We start from the raw sequence: 22,305 nt of genomic DNA on the forward strand, positions 1-22,305 counted from the left end.
GTTGGCAGCATCAGCAGAGAGGCCTGAACAGGCACGGAAATCTAAGTACCCTCCTAGTCTTAGGGGTGGTAAGAGGTCAGACGGAAGCACATTGATGGAAGGCCCGAAGAGGTCACTATACATGCTGTATTTGATACATGTCTCAATATATGATTCAGTCTCTATGATGATTCAGACTGACAACTGTCATGAGCATTGAAGAAGTTATACTTCTAGACTAGGTCTACACTAACCCCGTTTTGCGCAAAAAGTATGCAAATGAGGCAAAGCATGGAATATCGCCACGCCTCATTTGCATAATTAACGAGTCTCCGTTTTTGTGCAAGGGGGGGTTTTGCACAAAAGCCTCTTGTGCAAAAATGGAGTCTCAATTATCCCCCCACAATCCTAATACCCAGATTTTGGGGAATCTGCTGCTACCACCCAAGTTATTCCAAGAAAAAACGGGGAAGAGATCACTTGGGAAATTTTTGCACAAAACAGGGGCAGTGTAGACATAGCCCTAGAGTCTGAATAAGCCTCCTAAACAGCCACATAGGAGTGACAGGTTAACATGCTTATGCATCAATATCATGTGTGGCAGGTTTCCAGTGTTTATTAGAAACCAAAGACAGAAATCTTCTTTGGAATTTCCTGTAGATAACTAGAACAAGATTTGGTCAAATACTATTTTCTACAGGTTGTAGATGTTTCCTGCTTTCTACAGGAAAAAAAATTGTTCTGTAACAAAAACTGGAACTTTCTTCACTGACTTTGGGACAAATTTGAAGTCTTTGAGTAAGACTTCCATTAACTTTGGGCAAGTGGACTTCGGGAAAGAGCTTGAAGTTATTGGAACTACTTTAGCAAGAGAGTGATGCTAAATGCACTTTCGATATTTTTGAACTAAAATGGAGTAAGTGAAAGTTAACACCCAAGCAACGACATAAAACAATACACTTAAATGACTGCAGAATATTTGCTATACCTGGTAACAGAAGCTCCAACTGTCCCTTTCCGATCAGCTTCCACAATGATCCTGTTTTTGGATAACTGCTCCTGAATGAGAATGACTTTTTCTACACCTTTGACGATGAAGTAGCCACCTTCCAAACAGAGAAGAAAAATGGGTTTGAACTTCATTGTCCTTGGCTATTATTTACCTCTTACAATATAGCATCAAAACAGCTATAATGAATAAGCACAAAAATAAAATTAAACTGCAAGAAATGCATAAAGAAAATTGGGAAAGAGGGAATAAACAACATCCCCACAAAATTATTATATACATTACTAGTCCAAGGGGAACCTCCTATAACTAGGCATAGGGTAAGAGAGGAGACTATTAGATCCTGTAAGAATCTTATTATGAGGATATACTTTGGATCTTAAACGCTGGGAAGTACTTATAGTCAACAATGATGGGTTATAAAGAGAACCCTAGGGCAGACAGAAGGTATTCATCAAAAGGGTGTTTTTGAACTGTTGGCATTGTAAGATAAACCAAAAATAAATAGTTTGCTAGATTAAAAAGGATTGATTATGAGGTGCTCAGCAAATTACAGCATACAGCCTCAAATTAAGAAGCTTGGTGTTTCATATTTACTTTCTCCAGCGAAACATGAATTTTATGTGAAACTCTTTTGACTCATTTCAATTTCACTAGTAACTGAAGCAATGAAAAATCTATACATCATGTTATTATATTCTAATCAGGATTCTGACTAAATAATATTCTGCTTTTGCAAAGCATTTTATGGAAAGGTGTTTTAAAGTCATTTTGTACTAATAAAATGAAAAAGGGAAAGGACTTTGTGCAAGCAGTTTGATAAAGGACATGAAAGGAGGAGGGGAGAAGGACAGAGAAGTGTAAACAGTGATGAGAAACTAAAACCAAAACAAATAAATATTTAAAAACCGGTCTTTAATAAAAAATAGAAGTAGTATGGATAATTAAGATCTTGACAGCTTTTCTAACAAGCAGACATATGAATACTTTAGGTATTTATTTGTATTTTAACACCTCTAAGTTATATACATATATCTTTCTTTTGGTAGTTTCCCTATGAACCATTAACTTTTCTTTAAAACCATGGAAAAGCCAGTTTCTTGACATCAGTAACTTTAATTTAAAATCCCTACCTGTATAAGAGAAACACAGGAGATACTGTACTGGATCAGATCACTAGGCTGCTACTTTAAGCAAAAGTAAACCTGACCAATAGTGCAACATTTTATTGGTGGATGAAAATCTCCCTTATAAGAAGCCATCCATTTAGGTCTTTAAACACTAGATTTATTTCTAGCTTACATACTCAGACTACAAATATTATTCATGCATACAGTTTAAGAAACTATTGAACTACAGTAAACTTCCAATAATCCAGCACCTTTAGGACCCAGGGGGTGCCGGATTATCAAATATGCCAGACTATTGGAAGGGGGGGCTATAAGGGGTCTGGGTGGAGTGGGGAGATGCGCCCCTCGGCGCTGCGGGACCAACCCATTAGCACCCCAGCTGCTCTGCCCCAGGCTTCCCCGATTCAGCCGCTGCTGATACTGACCAGCGGCTGACTCCAGGAAGCCCGGAGCAAAGCATCCCAGCTGCTCTGCCTCGGGGTTCCGGGAGTCAGCCACTGGTCAGTTTCAGCAGCGGCTAAATCGGGGAAGCCGGGGGCATAGCAGCTCCAATTGTCCAGCACTTCCGGGTTCCAGATGGTGCTGGACGATCAGGAGTGCTGGACCATTGGATGCCGGACCACTGGAGTTTTATTGTATGTGGCACAGTATCCTCCATTTGCTGTGAATGCCAGAGGTTAACTACACAATGTTTAAAAAAAAAAAAAAAAAAGTATTTCCTCTCCTTTGAAAGTTGCTTCTGTATATCCCATTCATGAGATTTGTGTGCGCCCACACCAAGACAGAACAAATCTGAGAGAGAAATACATTAGAAGAACAATAGATACTGATAGGTAACCCTTCCCTTTTGTAAGGTGGAAAATTAAACAAACAAATCAACAAACAAACCACTTTCAGTTTCACTACTTTCCTCTTTGGTCTTGCTCCACAGAATAAGACAAGCAGAAGTGCTTGCTCTGCTTCGAACATCCTGTACATTTTTAAATTATGTCCTTTTATCCTGTTAGCATTCCCAGGATTAATAAACTGAATGTTGGGCCTCTCCTCACAAATCAGCATTATGATCTTAACCTTTTCAAATGTTGGGATTGGAGGCCAGGGGACTCATCTGAGCATACTATTTTCCATATTGCCATAACTGTTTCTCATCCTCTTTAAAATACACGAAAGCCTTTGTGCTTCTCTAACCACTAGTGTTTTTTCTGTAGCTACCCATTATGATGATAATTAGACAAAGCCTAATGGATCTTCTTAGAAAAATAATTAGTATATACAAGCAGATGACACTGTACATTGGGAGCAAAATAATTTTTCTATAAATCTTTTAGAGAGGGGAAAAACTCACTAAAGCCACAGAAGGAAAAATAATTGGACAGAGACAGTACCTGGATCTAAAGGGCACTCGTTAAGTTTGGCAAACTCTGCTGGAGTTTTCCCAGTAAGAACACAATTAGAGCTGCGCAGCATTATCGGCATTCTGTTAAAAAAAAAAAAAAACAAAAAAAAACACACAGTTATTTATCCTTGTACCGTAGATTTAAGAAAAACAATAAAATGAGAAGTCATGGGTCTTACAACAATTAGAGTACATCTAGACTGCAAGCTTCTTTCGAAAGAGAGCATCTAGACCTCAAAAATAGATCGAAAAGCAATCTGCTTTTTCTAAACGAAGCGTCCAGACTACTAGGAAGCTCTGTCGCAAAAAAGGCAACCCGGAACCACTTCTGGCAGGTCATTAGGGCAGCATTTACTTCCAGGTGCTGCTGCCTAAAACTAGCTGAGACACATGCTTAAAGGGACCCCCTCTAGACAGCCATTTCTCGGCTGCAGCTGTTTACTTGCCTGCCTCTGAGGGACAGCAAGACTTCTGCAGCGTGCACTTTGGTTGCCCAGCTTTCCTGGATGCCATGGCATTTTTTTCCTTTTGGCTATGGAGCCAGAGTTGCCCCATGGCATGCGATGGCCCCACAATGCCATGTTGCAGCTTCTGCAGCACTTTCATTGGACCATCTGGACGGTCCTAGTCCAGCTCAACTCAGAGCTTGGCCTTGAGACCCTCGCCCTGGATTCGGGAGTACTGGCCTGGCCCCCAAACCTCATGTTGGAGAGGCGATTTTGGAGGCTGGACACCAGTTCTGACTGGTGGGACTGCCTCATCCTGGAGCAGTGGGATGATCAGCAGTGGCTCAGCAACTTCCGCACCTGGAAGGCCACCTTCTTGGAGCTTTGTGCCTGGCTTCCCCTTGCTCTCCTACGACAGGATACCCACTTGCGGCCGCCATTCCCCTGCAGAAGAGGGTGGCTATTGCCAGGTGGAAGCTTGCCACCCCCGACAGCTACTGTTCAGTGGGACCCAGTTGGGCGTGGGGAGGTCCACTGTCGGGGCTATCTTGGAGGTAAGGCACTCCTGGGGGACAGTCCCTACGGAGGGTGGGGGCTGGAAAAGGGGGACCGTTGGGAACGGGCAGAGGGATTTTGGGGGAAGGAGACAAAGCCCAGCCCCCCGGAGGGGGGGGGGGGAAGGCAGGCGTCCTGGCCTCACCCAGCCCTGCTGCTGGGGGGGCAGCCTCCTGGGGTCTTTGGGGGGGAGGAGAGACGAGGGGGACAGGCACCTCTCCCAAGGGCTCAGGCACCCCCTCTCATTCTCTGTTTTGTGTGTTTCTATGTCTTCTTCTGCAGGTGGTGAGGGCCATCAACTCTGTGCTGCTGCACAGGATCATCTGCCTCAGAGACGTGGACCCCATCATGGCCCGATCTGCTGCCCTTGGATTCCCCAACTGCGGAGAAGCGGTCGATGGGACACCCATCCTGATCCGCGCACCCCCGCCCCCTTCGAGCCACCCAGTTTATTAATAGAAAGGGCTATTTCTTGATGGTGCTGCAGGCCCTGGTCGACCACCGGGGACAATTTACAGACATTCGTGCCAGGTGGTCGGGCCGCGCACATGATGCCCGCATGTTTCGTTACTCTTGTCTGTACTGCAGGCTGCAACATTCTTCCCATAGCGGGACTTTGCACTTGGGGACCTGCAGATGCCATCTTGCATCGTGGGCGACGCAGCCTACGCATTGATGCTGTGGCTCATGAAGCCATACACTGGCCACCTGGACCCGAGCAAGGAACAGTTTAATGCGCACCTGAACTGGGCTCAGCTACCAGTAGAATGCGACTTCGGGCGTCTCGGGGGCCAGTTCAGGTGCCTGCTGACCCGCCTCGACATGGGGGAGCATAACATCCCCGAGGTGGTCTCTGTGTGTTGCATGCTCCACAACCTGGTAGAGAGCAAAGGGGAGGCCTTCCTCCCACGGTGGGGGACAGAGGCTGGTGGCGAGGGGAGGCTGTTTGAACAGCCCTGGACAGCTGCCATCTGCCAGGCCCATCAGTTGGGGATGCGCATCCGGGAAGCCCTGAGGGAGTGGTTCTCTGAAGGAGCCCAGTAACTCTCCCCAGGGCCTCCCCAATGGGGGCTTGTGCCTTGCCCCCCAATACCATTCCCAACACAACCCTATCCCTTCCCCCATTCCCTGGACAATCAATAAAGACACCATTTTGGATTTGAAAATAAACTTTGTTTTAATTTATAAAAACTGTTATTAACTGGGTTGGAGGGGGGCTCAGAATGTGGAGGGAGGCTGGGAACTAGGAGGGGAGCTCAGGACTGGAAGTGTTGCCTGGAGCACCTGCAACTTCCGTGTTGGGCCCAGGGACCTCGACGGGCTCAGGGTTGGGTGGAGCCTGGGAGAACAGGGGGCTGGGCAGGAGCGGAGGCTGCAGCTGCCTCAGGGATGGAAGGGGGAGCGGCAACAGGGACAGGACCCGGGTAGGCCATGACCTCCCAAATCGTGACACAAATATTGTCTCCCTGCCGCACCAGCTCGCTCCACATGCAATCACACCACTCGGCCTCCTCGCGGTACTTCTGGGCGACGCCTTGTTGAAGATCTTGCATGATCATGATGTGCTGGCGCATTAGGTCCTAGTGTGCCCGCCAATGCCTGCGGCCGGCTGGCTGTGGCTCACCCCTCATCGACGGCTGGTCTGGCTGTGGAGGACAAGAGGGAGAGGCGGTCCGTCATCCCCGCACACACTGGCTCTGAGGGCTTGCCCTCCTCTGTGAGCAGTGAGCAACTGTCGTTGGTAGAGGGGACGCTGATATCCCGAGAGTCAGGCCATGTGTGGCCTGCCCAGCAGCCCCAGCCTCACAGGGGCCCTGAGGTGCCCAGGGACCATCCTGCATGCCCTCCCCACCTCCATGGACAAGCAGGCCAGGGAAGTGTCCGGCCAGAGTGGGTTCCCAGGTGTGGGAGAGGAGCCTGGAGCAGCCTGGCCATCCCTGCCCTGCCCTCCCTCCGCCCCCATACCTGGCAGCACTGTATGTGGGAACGGGTGGTGCCTCACACGTGTACACATAGCTACGTGCAACACTCATCAGTCTGTGTGCGGTCAGGCATATGCCCTTGTGCCCAGCCTGCTTCCAACAGTGCATGACGCGGGGAGGACAGTCCTCCCAGGGGTCAGATGTGTGTGGGGCCTCCCCCTAGGCACTGAGTAGCAGTCTGTGTGTGCTCTGGGACTGGCTCCTGAGACCACATGTCGCACGCCGCCATGGCACGTGCTTGCACGTGCACAGCCAGCTGCACGCTGTCCAGGCCAAGCATGCTGAGTGACGATGGTGTCCCATCCCATGAACCCGCCTCCCCGGCCCTGTGTGTGCGCCAACCTCACAGCACTCACCTGATATTCCCTCCCCGCCATCAGCTGATGCCTGGGAGGTGTCCTGGGCCTGGGGGACTCCGCCTGTGTCCTCCTCCTCCTGCAGCTGCTGGTTGTCATCTTTCTCCTCCTGGAGCTCCGGCCGGGTGACCCCGGGCGTCTCCAACCTCGACTCCATGTGGAGACTGTGCTTCCCCACACCCCAGGATCTGGCAGAGCTCTTGGTAATATGGGCAGGATTGTGGTGCTTCTCCGGAGCGGGAGCTGGCTTCACAGGCCCAAGCATAGCCCTGCTGCAGCTCCTTGACCTTTGCCCGGACTTGATCAAGGGTGCGAGGGTGATGGCCTCTGTGGGCCAGAGCTTTGGCCATTTGTCCATTGGTGTTGGCGTTTCAGCACCGCGACTGAAGGGCCTGGAGGGACTTCTCCTCAGTCCAGAGCTCCTGGAGGGCCTGGATCTCAGCCCTTGACCAGGAAGATGCCCGGCGTTTGTATCCTTTGGGTGGGTCCTCGGACCCTTGGGCCAGTTCCCTGGAAGGGCCAAGGAGACATCGCAAGTCTTGTGGTTGTGCCATGTCTGCTAGCTGGTGTGGCAGGGAGCACTGCGCAATCAGTCTGCTGCCCTGAAGCCGGCTTCCTGCCACAACGGCTTCCCCGGGTGCCTGTAGCTTTATGCCCTGGCTGGAGACAGGAACTATAGAGCTGTGATTAGTATAGACGGATTGTCCACCAGGGTTTTTCCTGGAGATCTCTTTTTTCGAAAGAGCTGCCTCTCCCGCATCCACACATGCCTTTTTTCGAAAGAGCTCTTTCAAAAAAGGCGTTCTTCCTTGTAAAATGAGGTTTACCAATGTCAACAAAACCCCTGCGTTCTTCCGATTTAATTTCGGAAACACGATTGCCGTCTAGACGCAGGTGAATTTTTTTTTTTGAAAAAAGGCCACTTTTCGAAAACAACTCAGTAGTTTAGACACACCCATAGTGATGACAAAACTGGAGAAAATATTCTGAACTTTTAAGAAGCAAGGGTCCCCAAACAATAGAGCTCAGAAGTAACAAAAGAAAATAGAGTTAAAGTTTCTTTCCTTTAACTCCAACCCATTTTGTGTAACATCTTCAAATATTTCTGACAAAATGAGTAAAAAACCCCAAGTGCTATAATGCATAACCTACGCAAAGAGAGTCAGTGATCCCAGGAACGTTTCATTGAACTGTTTCCTTTTTGCCAATGTAGGTTTGAGTTTTTGCTGTTGGTTAATAAGCTATTCTGGGGTTCTTATAGTAAAATCATTCATAGTACTTCTGTGATAACTAGTTGTGTAAATGATGCAAAGGTATACACCAGTCGTCTCCAATCTTTTTAAGCACAAATCACTTGAGTTTAAATACAACCAAGGATCTACCTCAGGGGTGGGCAATAATTTTTAATGGGGAGGCGACAAGGCTGTTTCCCACTCTGGCACGATGAATGCAGAAGTGGGGACTGGCAAGAGCACTCCAAAACCTTGCCTCTACAGTAGTGTTTCCCAATTGGTACTCTGCAGAACCCTCGGGTTCCACGAAGCAAAAGCAAGGGTTCTGTGAAGAGTTGCCACTCCCCTACCCCCTCTTAAAAAGACAAGAGCTGCGGTTGGGTTTTTTTACCCGACGAAACGTGGCAGCGGGGTTTTTCTTTTTTTTTTTGCTCGATGGAACGCAGCGAAATGTGGTGGGGGTTCCACAGCCAAATAAAATTGGGAAACACTGTTCTACAGGCTCCGGTACAAAAACTTCGCCCCACAATCCTAATACCCAGATTTTGGAGAATCCGCTGCCACCACTCAAATAATTCCAAGAAAAACCAGGGAAGAGATCACTTGGGAAATCTCTTCTTTCCACTGTTTAAAAATGTAGAAAAATCGAGAAAAAATATTAAGGAAATTATGACAATTTAAGTGCTTATCCAGCTGTATTTCCTTCCTGTAGTCACAATATATCACTGTGTCTGATGAACAGTGTAAAAGTATGTTGAGAAGTGATCACTACATACACGTTAACACACAAATGCACTTTTACTTGATTTTTTGTATTACATCATCAAATTCACTGCATGGAGGGTCTATCTGTACCCAGAAATTCTTTTAAATGATCTTTCAATCAATTAAAAGGCACAGAAATCAGAATGATTTGTTATCTACACTTAAGTTTGCCTCTATACCTATGTTTGCTTGACAAATTTGAAAGAAATTATTTTGCTTTGGGAATCGTTCAGGCACTAGAGAATGTTTGGAGCTTAAATTCTTCCTGCTGCTGCTAGCAGCCAATATCCAGTCTGTGTTATTTTTCAAGTAATATAGGAAATAATCTCTGTAGGCCACCTTCAGTTTTAGCCAGTTATACCCGGTTCTCTAGAAAAGTTGTTTTATCTAGTTCAAGGAATTTTGGAATCCTGTCCCAGTGAAAACTATGCAGTCTTGGGTCCTCTGGTGCTGTAGAATTTTCAAAACTTTTTTCCTTAAGCATTTCATCCACTTTCTTGAGCAACTCAATATTCTTAGACATACTAGCAACTACAACACTGGTCTGCTCAATTGGTTTTCTTGCTTCTACACAGACACATCTACAGTACTCAAAATAGTCATTTTACAATATCCAATCTAGACTTGAAAATGGTAGAATTTTAATCAAGATTGGAATCCAGTGATACTTTCATTCATTGTTTTTACCATTCATTTTCAGTAACAGAATCCCCAAAAGTCTCCAATGCAGGTGAATAAGGTGCAAGACTAGTGTGCCTAAGTTTTTGCTTTGAAATTGCCCTGCTTGAGGTGCTAGTATTCTGTTTTAGAGAATTTCCCACTCTAACTAGACATAAATCAAATTTTGAGGAAGAAATTCAAATTAAAAACTTCCAGAAGCTCTGGAAAAATAAGAGCTATTTGGAAACCAACCAACCAGAAGCCTATCCTCAGTTTCTACTCCTCAAGTTCCACTTTCAAGCTTGTTTTGAATTTTAATTTTGAAGGCGGGAAAACTCATTTTCCTTGTTTTTTTTTAATATGGTGATTAAGTTTCACACCAATGGGATTTATGGCACACACAAAAACTGATATAAATAACAAGATAAGAGTATCTTACCTGCCAATGGGTAAGGCATTGCGAATAATCCTCTGGCTACCTCTAGTGTATTCAATGTCCACTGTAATTGGAGCAGAGTAGGTCATATCTCTCAAGCGACACTTAAAGAAAGACAAAACAGACATATTTCACCCTTACTTCAGAGTGGAGAGTCTCAAGATCTACTGAGAAGATCACACTTTTGCATGGCTTCCCACCTATAATCACAAAGGATGAAAGCAAAAAAGAGCTAAATGGAGTCTCTTCAGTGTCTTGAATTCCTTGGATTTTGTCTGTCAAAGTCTCATTAAAAAAAAGTTGTAAGTTTTCCACAGCAGCCAGAGTAAATGCTTCTTCAGATGGAAACACTATGGCCACATGAAGCAGTTTAACTTTTAATGCAATGGTACCGTCCTTAAATGCAGGTAGTACTAATCAGCAAAAATTGAGATCTGGATTTCAAAACTCCCCATGCCCACCAGTATTCAGATCTGGTGTTTTGATTCAGGTATGTCATAGTGCATGAGGGACAGAATTAATATTATACAAACAACTTTAATTCTGGCACTTTCTAACTTATGAGTGGTTGATTTTGCCATTTTAGTGTTCTTTAAAGGATGTTTTTCTATGAAATATGAATAATCTTATCACAGTCTTTATTTACTTTGGTTTAATCAGGAGGGCCTGCTGCTTAGAATCAGAAGAGGAGATTTTAAAAAATTACCAATTAGTTATTCACATATTTAGTCATTTTACAACCACTGGAGTGATTTTTCTTACAGTTAGAACATTAACTAATATTGCCCTCTTTTCCCAAACTAGGAATGTACCGGACCACTATAAGACTCTTTCCCAACAGCAAAGAAATACTGTATAGGAAAAGCTACACACAATATCTACCCACACATCCCAACAGTAAACATGAAATAAAATTCACAGTTGGATTCACTATTACCTCATGAGGAGACACAGGCCTTGTTACGTTAAAGCTTTCTTCAACATCTGGAATACCCACATAGATATTGAGGTATCTGTAATATAAACATTTCCATTATCAGTCACTAAGATATTTGTGTCGTGGAACTGAAGGAAACAGTGTCCTTTTTTCAACATAATTCATTTTGATAACTTCCCATTCTAAAGATAAATAGATTGCAACTGTCCTCCTAGGGTATCCCATAGCACTTGAACTATGCTCCATCTGAAATAAGTCTTGGAATTCATATACAATGGTAAAAGCAAAGTTGCCTTTGCAAATGAAGAGTTAAACTGGCCCCTTCAATTATGAAAATTCACCAAACTACTGAAAAACCATTACTAGAAAGTATTTTTACTGCACGATTTAATGTAGTCACTCAAAGCTCTACAGTGATCTCTTATTTGGAGTAGGACAAGGTAAACCACACTCGTATATCACAATGCAACTTCACGTACATTTTTATAATCAGTTACAAATGATTATGCAAAGTAATACATGTACTACTACCAATACAGAAATCAACTTTATGCTTACTTCAAATACCACATTGGGTCAGCATCACTTGTGACCTTTTCATTGGCTTTCATAATTTTCTTTATCTGAAAAAAAGGGGGAAAAAAAAAGAATTGAGTCATACGACTTTTGTAAATGTAGGCCTATTCCCTTTCCACCAAGGAAACATACCTCTACATTGATGAAATAGTTGAATGAGTCTATGTGTTGCTTCACAAGCCCTTTCACCTAAAACCAAAAAATACATATACAGAAGAATTAGCCTCAGTAAAATCAATCACAAAAGCAATGCCAAAATTAACATGTAGGTATTTTAAAACAATGAGTAAGTCCTGTGGCACCTGAGGGTACATCTACACTACAGAGAAAGATCAAAGGTGCTGCTGCTGATCCTCCAGGGTTCAAATTAGTGGGTCTAGTTAACACAGCTAATTAGAAGTGAGAGGGGCACTCCAGTCAATGCCGATAACCCTGCTTTCACAAAGAGTAATGGAAGTCAAAGGAAGAGTGTTCTTCCTTCGACTTCCTACAGTGTAGACAGCACCAAAAGCCAAGTTAAGATACTTCAACTTCAGCTACACAAATAACGTAGCTGAAGTTGCAAATCTTAATTCAACTTTGTCTCATAGTGTAGACATACCCTTAGAGACTAACAGAAATAATATATAAAATAATGACCTTTTGCGGGTAAAACCCACTTCAGATACTTATAATTGTTTCTGGATCAACTTTAAGGTTTTTTTAGCTCAAGAGGTTCTGAAAACCAACAGGGTGACTAAACTGAGTCTGTACCAGAAGTCTCCAGATTTATGCCACCATAATTCCATCAATTTCAACAGAGCCTCAACTGAAATGTACTAATTTTGTAACACAAACTATGCATAACACTGAACCTCATAAGTGTGCAGGCATAATTGGGAAAGCCATTGTGAATTAACATTTTTGTCAGTTTGCCATTTTGTCAGATGCCTGGGTATTAATCATTTATTGAAGCTGGAAGAAGAAGAACTGTATGGTATTACAGGAAAAGGTGAAAGAGCAAACTCAGGTTACAGCTATAAGGTGGGAGAGAAAGAAGAGGTCCAGCAAGATGTGAGAAGCTGAAAAAAGAAAAGAAAAGAAAAGAAAAGAAAAGAAAAGAAAAGAAAAGAAAAGAAAAGAAAAGAAAAGAAAAGAAAAGAAAAGAAAAGAAAAGAAAAGAAAAGAAAAGAAAAGAAAAGAAAAAAGACTCAGACAACTTATCATAGAATACTAGGACTGGAAGGGACCTTGAGAGGTCATCGAGTCCAGTCCCCTGCCCTCATGGCAGGACCAAATACTGTCTAGACCAGTGTTTCCCAATTTTATTTGGCTGAGGAACCCTTTTCAGCTTTTCAAAATTTCAAGGAACCCATAGGTTTGTCAAGCAAAAAAAAGGGGGGGGAGGGGAGGAGAGAGGGACCCACCAATTCATGACCCAAGACCCCCCCCCCCCATCTCCTTTCTGTGAGGCCTCATCCGCTCTGTTCCCCTCCTCTCCATCACTTGCTATTCCCCGCCCTTATACTTGTCTCAACCTAGTGAGAGTGAGGTGTGGGGTGGGAATGAGGGATTTGGGTGCGGGAAGGGGTGAGAAGTACAAGCTCTGGGAGGGAATTTGGATGCAGGAGAAAGGGCTGTTGACTCAGGGAGGGGGCTCTAGGCTGGGGAGTGTTGGGTTCAGGTGGAAGGTTGGGGTGCTGAGCAAGCCAGGGCTTGTGGATATGAGGGTGCAGGAGTTTGGGCTGGATATGTGAGGGACTCAGGGCAATAAGGTTGTGAGTATCATGGGCTCAGGACACAGATTTGTGATGTGTGGATGGTGGAGGAATGTTGTGGCGGAAGACTGAGGATGTGGGGATGCAGGAGTGTGGGGATGTAAGAGGCTCAGGACGGGGGTTCCAGTGTATGATAGGCTCAGATTTGGGGTCAGGTGGTGCAGGAGTGTTATGATATTGCAGTGAAATGGGAGCTTGTTGACCTGGCTTCATTTTTAAATAAAATATTATGTCAAACTCAAAAGGTTTTAGCATTGTCTTTATATGTGAGAGGGGTGAGGAACCTGTTTTGAGTCAAAGGTCACTGACCCACAGAAAAGTCAGTTGGGGCCACACAAGTGAGATGCAAAAAAACAAAAAAAAGCTCCTCCAAAAAACCCCAAGCCTCACTAATGTGGTCCCAAATGTGCTGGTGGGGGTAGGGGACAGAATGCTAGTGGGTGCTGGGGAGAGGGTGCTGCTGGGTGGAAGGATGCTGGCTCAGGTGGCAGGGTGCTGGGGCAAGGTGCTGGGACAGGCAGGTGGCAGGGTGCTGGGGTCAGGGATATGGTCCTGCTGGGCACTAGGGTGACTGGCAGGGTGCTGGGACAAGGAACAGGGTGCTGCTGGGTGCTAGCGTGGATGGCAGGGTGCTGGGGCCGCGGCCAGGGCCAGGGCCAGGGCCAGGGCCAGGGCCAGGGCCAGGGCCAGGGCCAGGGCCAGGGCCAGGGCCAGGGCCAGGGCCAGGGCGGTGCTGAGTCCTGTGGTGTGAGGCAAGGTGCTGGGGCCAGGGCGGTGCTAGGGTGGATGGCAGGGCTGCCAAGGAGCGGGATAGGGATGGGGTGCAGGATCTGGGAGGGAGCTGGGGGGCGGAAGGGGACAAGGTCTGGGTAGGGTACAGACCAGATAGGTAGGGTGGAGAAGCAGGCTGGATGTAGGGTGTCTGGCTACGAGGGAGGGTGCGAGGAGGGGACTTGGGTAGGAGTTGGACCTCCCTGATCTGGCACCCTCTAGACCTGACTGGTCCCAGATGAGGAATTTTTGGACCGGGGAGGTCATTTCAGGGCTCCTGGTCCCCTCCCTTCCCCACTAGGCTTCTTTGCACCTCTATCCCCTGCAACCAAACTAAGCTGCCCACCCCTGCTGGTTCCCTGCACTTCCCCCAAAACCATCCCTCACAGTCCAAGGGAGTGCAGCACCAGTTCCCTGCAGCCCCTCACAGCCCAGCTGAGCTGCCCATCTGTTCTGTATGCCCTCCCCATCCACCTCAGCCCAGCTGAGCCCTGCACTGGTTCCCTGCATGCCTCCCCCACAGCACAGCTGATCCCCGTTTCCCTGCACCTCCTCCGAGCCCCACAAAACTGCTGAGCCAAGAGCCGATTCCCTGTTTCTCCCTCCCCTTGGCCGTGTCCAGACTCAGGGGTTTTTTCGGGAAAAGTAGTCTTTTCCCGAAAAAACTTTCCCTGCATCCAGACTCAAGCCGCGTTCTTTCGAAATAATTTCGAAAGAACGCAGCTTTTCTTTCTATGGCGGTAAACCTCGTTTCACGAGGAAGAACGCCTTCTTTCAAAAGTTCCTCTTTCGAAAGAAGGCGTTCTACAATGTAAATAGGGCTTCTTCAAAAGAGAGCATCCAGACTCGCTGGGTGCTCTCTTTCGAAAAAGCGGATTGCTCTTTCGAAAGATCCGCCTGCAGTCTAGACGCGATCTTTCGAAAGAGGCTCTTTCGAAAGAAGCCTGCAGTCTAGACATAGCCCTTGAGTCTAGCCCCGGTTCTCGGCACCTCCCTCCTCCTGCAGTCAAACTGAGCTCTGAGCCACACACACACACACACACACACACACACACACACACACACACACACACACACACACACACACACACACACACACACACACACACACACACACACACACACACACACACACACACACACACACACACACACAAGCCCAGCCCCCCAGACCTCCCCACTCTGCAACCCAGCTGAGCTCAATTTCCCTGCACCTTCCCCCAAACCATGTAGACATGCTGAGCCAGTGCTGATTCCCTGCCCCTGCCTTCCTCCCTCCCCTTGGCTGTGTCTACACTGGCACGATCTTGCACCAAAGCGGCCGCTCTTGCGCAAAAATTTGCTGCCTGTCTACACTGGCCGTGTGTTCTTGCGCAAGTACACTAACGTTCTCATGTATGAAATCAGGGCTTCTTGCGCAAGAACTACGATGCTCCCACTCAGGAATAAGCCCTTTTGAGCAACTATTCTTGCGCAAGAGGCCAGTGTAGATAGGCAACAAGAATTTCTTGAGCAAGAAAGCCCTATGGCTAAAATGGCCATTGGCACTTTCTTGGACAAGAGAGTGTCCACACTGCCATAGATGCTCTTATGCAAAAGCACAGCTCGCACATGGAAGAGTGGATGTGTTCTTGCACAAGAAACAACCAGTGTAGACATAGCCTAAGAGATTCCTCACATGAGCAAAATGAATTTTGTGTTGTGCACCAGTATTGAGTTCATGTGGCTTGTTTGGATGTGCCACCCAAGTTATTAATAAATATTTTTAAACCTCTACCTTTTCCCTCTGCTGCCATGTCAGCTCCCCTGGTGCCTGCTGTCCCCAACTCCTCACCCTCCTCTGCTGTCCTGACTCCTGCTCTTCTCACTGTCCTCAGCCCTCCTGCAACCTGACCCCCTCCACCAGCCCTTCTCTCCTCCCTGTGCCCACTTCTCCAGTAGCCCCACTCTGATCATTTGAGCTATCCCTCCTCATCCCCTCTTCTAACACCTCCCACTACAAACCTGCCCTGCATCTCTCCTCTGATGGTGGTCCCTCCAGAATCCCCTGGCACCTGCACCTTCTCTTACCCCTGCACCCTCCTGGTGCCTCCCCCTTCCCTCACTTCCCCTGCCCCCTTTGCTCCATTTTTCCCTGATGCCCACCCCTCACCACCCTCTGCCCCCATTCCCCTCATGCCCCTCTGCCCTCTCACATGACTTGCTCCATCCCAGCCTTCCTCATGCCCACCCCTTCTTTCAAGCCTTCTCCCAGCACCTCCCGCTCCCCCTCTAGCCCCCAGTGCCCTTACCCTTTCCCCTCCCAGCATCACCCTGTCCCCCTCCCACTGACACCTCCTCTCCCCTCCTGCCCTTTTCCTCATTGTCTGTGCTTGGCCCCCTGGCAATTGTCTCTCTTCCACCCCTGTCCCTTTGGTGCAGTGGTCCCCAACCACTGGAGGTTGCCGGGCGCCAGGGGGTGTTGCCGTTCGCTCGCCGGGCGCCAAAGGGCGGGGACACTTGCGCGCCCGGGGGCGGGTCCCCCCCAAGTGCCGTGTGCCCGGGGCCGGCGCCCCCTCCCCCCCAGAGCGTGGGTGGCCAATCTGCAGCGCTCCCGGGGCCGGCGCTCACCTTCAGGGAAGGTCGGGCACAGCAGGGACAGGTCCAGGGGAGAGACGCTCTGGGGCCGGGCTGGGAGGACGCGCGTGCGCAGGGTCGGGACCAGCTCCATGCTGGCTAGCTGGCTCTCTCTCTCTTTTTCAGAGGGGGCGGGGGAGCACCGGCTCCTTGCAGAACCCCTCGTTGTGCTCCGCGGAACCCCAAGGTTCCGCGGAGCACCAATTGGGAAACACTGGTCTAGACCATCCCTGATAGACATTTATCTAACCTACTCTTAAATATCTCAAGAGATGGAGATTCCACAACCTCCCTGGGCAATTTATTCCAGTGTTTGACCACCCTGACAGTTAGGAACTTTTCCCTAATGTCCAACCTAAACCCTAAGCCCATTGCTTCTTGTTCTATCCCCAGTGGCCAAGATGAACAAGTTTTCTCCCTCCTCCTTATGACACCCTTTCAGAGATCTGAAAACTGCTATCATGTCCCCCCTCAATCTTCTCTTTTCTAAACTAAACAAACCCAATTCCTTCAGCCTTCCCTCATAGGTCATGTTCTCTAGATCTTTAATCATTCTCGTTGCTCTTCTCTGGACCCTCTCCAATTTCTCCACATCTTTCTTGAAATGCGGTGCCCAGAACTGAACACAATATTCCAACTGAGGCCTAACCAGTGCAGAATAGAGCAGAAGAATGACTTCTCGTGTCTTGCTCACAACACACCTGTTAATTCATCCCAGAATCATGTTTGCTTTCTTTGCAACAGCATCACACTGCTGACTCATATTCAACTTCTGGTCCACTATAACCCCTAGATCCCTTTTCTGCCATACTCCTTCCCAGACAGTCACTTCCCATTCTGTATGTATGAAACTGATTGTTCCTTCCTAAGTGGAGCACTTCGTATTTGTCTTTATTAAACTTCAAATTGGAGAAATGGTCTGAGGTAAATAGGATGTCCAGGTCATTTTGAATTATGACCCTATTCTCCAGATTAGTAGCAACCCCTCCCAGCTTGGTATCATCTGCAAACTTAATAAGCGTACTTTCTATACCAATATCTAAATCGTTGATGAAGATATTGAACAGAGCCAGTCCCAAAACAGATCCCTGAGGAACCCCACTTGTTATGCCTTTCCAGCGGGATTGTGAGCCATTAATAACTACTCTCTGGCTGCGTCTAGACTGGCATGATTTTCCACAAATGCTTTTAACGGAAAAGTTTTTCTGTTAAAAGCATTTGCGGAAAAGAGTGTGTAGATTGGCACAGATGCTTTTGCGCAAAAGCATTTTTTGCGGAAAAGCATCCGTGCCAATCTAGACACGGTTTTGCGCAAGAAAGCCCCGATCGCCACTTTCACCATCGGGGCTTTTTTGCGCAAAACAGTTCTCCCCTGTCTACACCGGCCCTTTTGCACAAATACATTTGCGCAAGAGGGCTTATCCCTGAGCGGGAGCATCATAATATTTGTGCAAGAACACTGACAATCTTAAATTAGATCGTCAGTGTTCTTGCGCAAATTCAAGCGGACAGTGTAGACAGCTGGCAAGTGAGTATGGTTATCCAGCCAGTTATGCACCCACCTTATAGTAGCCCCATCTAAGTTGTATCTACCTAGTTTATTGATAAGAATATCATGTGAGACCGTATCAAACGCCTTACTAAAGTCTAAGTATACCACATCCACCGCTTCTCTCTAACTTCCTCTGAAGACACTAAATTTGGGAGAGAAATGTGATAAGTAAGGTTAAAATTCTAGCACAGGTATTTTTCCTGAAAGTTTGGGACAGGTCGCCAACAATAAACAAAAATTCACAGAAGCCTGTGACTGGTGTTTCTTGTAAGTTGTGCACTTGTGTGGCCAGACAAGAGATATTCAAATGCCTCGCAGCTGATTAGCAGAGCGCACACAGCTAGATTTTTTTGTTTCGACTGGTGGTGCACATAGGCACATGCCTCAATACGTATAAAATGTATTCTGCACACCACTGGAAAAAAAAATTCACATATGGATGGAAAAGATTAGAGGGAATATTGCTTCTGACCTGTCCTTAAAAATATCCTGGGCGCAGAGGGCAAACAAAAAGTCAAGGAAACATGAGGATCTATCATTATTTATAAATTAGACATATGCTGACATATGATTTTAAAATGAATGCATTGGGTTTTAAAGATAAAGGAACTGTGTCTTAATCTTGTCAAACCACTGCCTACTGCACATCCGTCTTTCACTAGTTAAATGGTTTTCAGTTTAAGAGCATAAATATTCATGTACAAAGGAAACACATAAAGCAACACTGACCTTTAGAAAAGCTGGAAGAAGCCTCCATTTTTCCTAAAACAAACACAAAAAATGAAATAGGAGTGTACCTTACAACAATCTAAAAAGCCTAATCGTTATTCTTCCATGCAGGATTGATGGGTGTCCAGTTTTTGCCTGAAAGTCTGGGGATCTGATGGTGTCTGGTCAGATCTACTGATCAGACACTCAAAATCCAATTACTACAGGCAGAGGAGGTGGAAAGGTGCCGAATCATCACCCACACTAGCCCAGACTCAGCTGGGGCTACCTCTGACCTGCATCTGACAAGTATAGCTCTCAGCCCTGAATCTGCAGGAAAGTCCCTCCCAGCCCATTGGGGAGGAAGGGTAGCAGTGAGCAATAGAGAGGAGCAATGGCGGGTGGGGGCCTCAGGAGGAGGAGGCAGGGGGATGCCCTCAGGGGTGGTTCCACACTCCTACAGGAGTGTCCATTTTTTATACATTACAAAATTGGTATGCCAACTTATATCATTAAGACTATTTAAAGTCAAGTCAATGTATATAAAAAGGACTATAACAAGTCAATCAAAATTAGTAACATGAACAAGCAAATGACAATTTAAATAATACAGTAATCACCTGTGCAATACAAACTATAATCAAGATACTTGAAGGAACACAGTTTACATGTTTTTAAACTGACTAATTTAATAAAATACAAGCTTATAAGAAAACACCATTTAAATACTATGTCCTGATTAATTTTTTAAAAGAAAAAAAGAGACACTCCTTAAAAATGTTTTATTTTCCTATTGATGTTTATCAGGGTCTTTTCAGCGAGAGAGAGAATTATGGTCCTAATCCTACAAATACTAATATACACAGCCAAACACAAATTGCTGTCAAATGTACAAATGTGAAAACATAAAAGACTTTTTTCTTTTAACGTGTTTCAGCTGTACAGGAATCTCAGATGTTACTACAATTAAAAAATAGGTTCTAAATATTCAGACAAATGTGACTTGTGGGTTGACAGTATGTCTAACTTTACAAGTATTTCAAGATTCAAAGGCAGCAAAGATTCTTAACATTAAATAATTCAATTCTAAAATTAACTTCAAATAAATAAAAAAGAATTGTCATGGATATGTATACTGGAGTGTGGAGTCCCAGATATATTGTTTCACTAGCTTTCAAAGACATGAAATTTAGTTAATTTTTATTCCGTCATTCGTTGTTTAAGATTTTTAGTACAACTTTGTTATTCACAATTCCACAAGAGAAAAGCAAAAATCATAAAAAATAAGGGAAGCAACTTAATGTTTACATTTCAAATCTAGGGAGGAAAAATTGAATTCAAATCAAGTTCTGTTTCCCTCCCCTCTCCCCTCTCCCATGTTTAAAAGGGATACAGCAGGATTTATGACAAACTATTTTGGTATGTACAGTAAAACTCCAGTGGTCCGGCACTCCTGATGGTCCGGCATCATCTGGAACTCGGAAGTGCTCCGGGCAGCCGGACCATTGGAGCTGCTCTGCCCCCAGCTTCCCCGATTCAGCCGCTGCTTAAACTAACCAGTGGCTGACTCGGGGAAGCCGGGGGCAGAGCAGCTGGGGTGCTACCGGGTTGGTCCCGCAGCGCCGAGGGGCACAGCCCCCCAACTCCACCCAGACCCTCATAGGCCCCCTTCCTATACTCCGGCATATCTGATAATCCGGCACCCCCTGGGTCCTAAAGGTGCCGGATTATTGGAAGTTTACTGTAGTAGTTTGAACAAACATGAATGTGGAGGAAGGTGAATTCAATAAAGAGTTATAACTTTGCATGGTTTACCCTATATGATAAACTCATGCACGTCACAAGTAAAACTGGCACAAAATTAGTTTCAGGGCAGCTACAAGAGCAAATAAAATCATGATGGAACTAGTGTGCAAGTGGCAGCCTCAACCCTTTTGTGCCTACTACATATAGGCTTAATTCCATGAAGTACTGAGCATCCAACATCCCCAGGCAGGATAACCACCTTCCCTAACTGGATGGCACAGTCCCACCAACGTACGTTTCAAGTCCTGGTTCCAGGCTAAATGATTCCCATGGTGCCATTCTGCACCTACCAGAGGCTTATGGATAGCGTCAGCCTATTTAGTCAGGTGGGCTGAAGCTCTCTTTCTCCACAAGGTTTTGCCCCCTGCTCCTCCTCCCCATCCCCCGCCAGAAGCTGGTGCTAGATAGTAATAAGAGCTGCTCACAGAGCCCAGGTCCCTGTGTGGAGCCCTGGAGACTCAGACCTTGTATCCACCAGTTCCTGGGCAGCACACCCCATGGGGCAGGGACACAGGTTTGGCACCACTCTTATGGACTCTGGCTGCCCATTCAGGGCAGATGGAAGGTCTAGGGCTCCCCATAGTGACCAAAGATCCCTGGGTAGCTCTTAGCACAGTTGGCTCCAAGTTTCCAATCTGGCTGGAGGAGGGTTTCTGGTGGAAGTGGAGGACCCGCAAAAGGGAGGGTTCTTGCATGCGTCTTCTTTTTGCATTTTGAAAAGATGCTCACCCTACTTGCAAGCAAAATGCAGGACAATGTAGCACTTTAAAGACTAACAAGATGGTTTATTAGATGATGAGCTTTCGTGGGCCAGACCCACTTCCTCAGATCAAATAGGAAGTGGGTCTGGCCCACGAAAGCTCATCATCTAATAAACCATCTTGTTAGTCTTTAAAGTGCTACATTGTCCTGCATTTTGCTTCAACTACCCCCAGACTAACACGGCTACATTTCTATCACTATCCTACTTGCAAGATGAGGCTCAAAGGGAGCATATAACAAGTTAACCTTGCAATGGAATACAGTGCTGAGCTCTTTGCATTGTGCACCTTGATTTAAAGGCTACATTTCTGACACCTCCCTTCTGTCCACTAAGCCACTAGCAAAAAAAGGAACAGAGGATTAAAATCTAAAAATGCAAACCCAGACAGCACTTTTACCCTGAAGAAGGAGGAGAAGTACCAGAAATGCCACAAAGTCCGGGAGGAACACTGCTATGGCTAGCAACTTTTATGTTGCTCACGTGCTATGGTGGTGCCTGATATCTCAGCGGGGGTAATTTCACACACAGCAAAGTTGCAGCTTGAAGAAGAGGTGGCCTCAATTAGCACAAGATGTTAGATATCAGCTTGTTTCTATGATGATGGTTAGCAGGAGAAGTTGGGTGACCAGATGTCCTGATTTTATAGGGACGAGTCCCGACATGTGGGGCTTTATACAGGTGCCTGTTGTCCCCAAGCCCCGGGGGCCACCTGGCAAAGCAGCCAGCCTAGAAGAGCGAGCTCCCTCCCTTGGGAGAGAACTGGGCAGCGTGGAAAAGCCGGCGGAGCCCCGCGCATGCGCCACAGCTGACTCGGGGACTCGGTCTCCAGAGCCCCGAAAGCCCCCTGCAGCCGCACCATGGGGCGACGCGCAT

At 46.4% G+C, this 22,305-nt stretch overlaps 1 protein-coding gene across 1 annotated transcript in view; it reads right to left on the reverse strand.

The window, feature by feature from the left end:
• POLR3B (RNA polymerase III subunit B) overlaps positions 1-22,305 on the reverse strand; it is a 121,468-nt gene that overhangs the window by 98,941 nt on the left and 222 nt on the right. The window contains exons 2-8 of the mRNA XM_075938432.1: positions 18,885-18,917; positions 11,592-11,648; positions 11,442-11,506; positions 10,884-10,959; positions 9,950-10,050; positions 3,504-3,595; positions 968-1,085 (exon numbers count right to left, since the gene is read on the reverse strand). Coding sequence (XP_075794547.1) covers positions 968-1,085; positions 3,504-3,595; positions 9,950-10,050; positions 10,884-10,959; positions 11,442-11,506; positions 11,592-11,648; positions 18,885-18,917 — 542 coding nt within the window. The remainder of the gene's footprint in view (positions 1-967; positions 1,086-3,503; positions 3,596-9,949; positions 10,051-10,883; positions 10,960-11,441; positions 11,507-11,591; positions 11,649-18,884; positions 18,918-22,305) is intronic.

The sequence above is a fragment of the Pelodiscus sinensis genome, chromosome 1 (genome assembly GCF_049634645.1).
Source record: "Pelodiscus sinensis isolate JC-2024 chromosome 1, ASM4963464v1, whole genome shotgun sequence".
Lineage (NCBI taxonomy): Eukaryota > Metazoa > Chordata > Testudines > Trionychidae > Pelodiscus > Pelodiscus sinensis.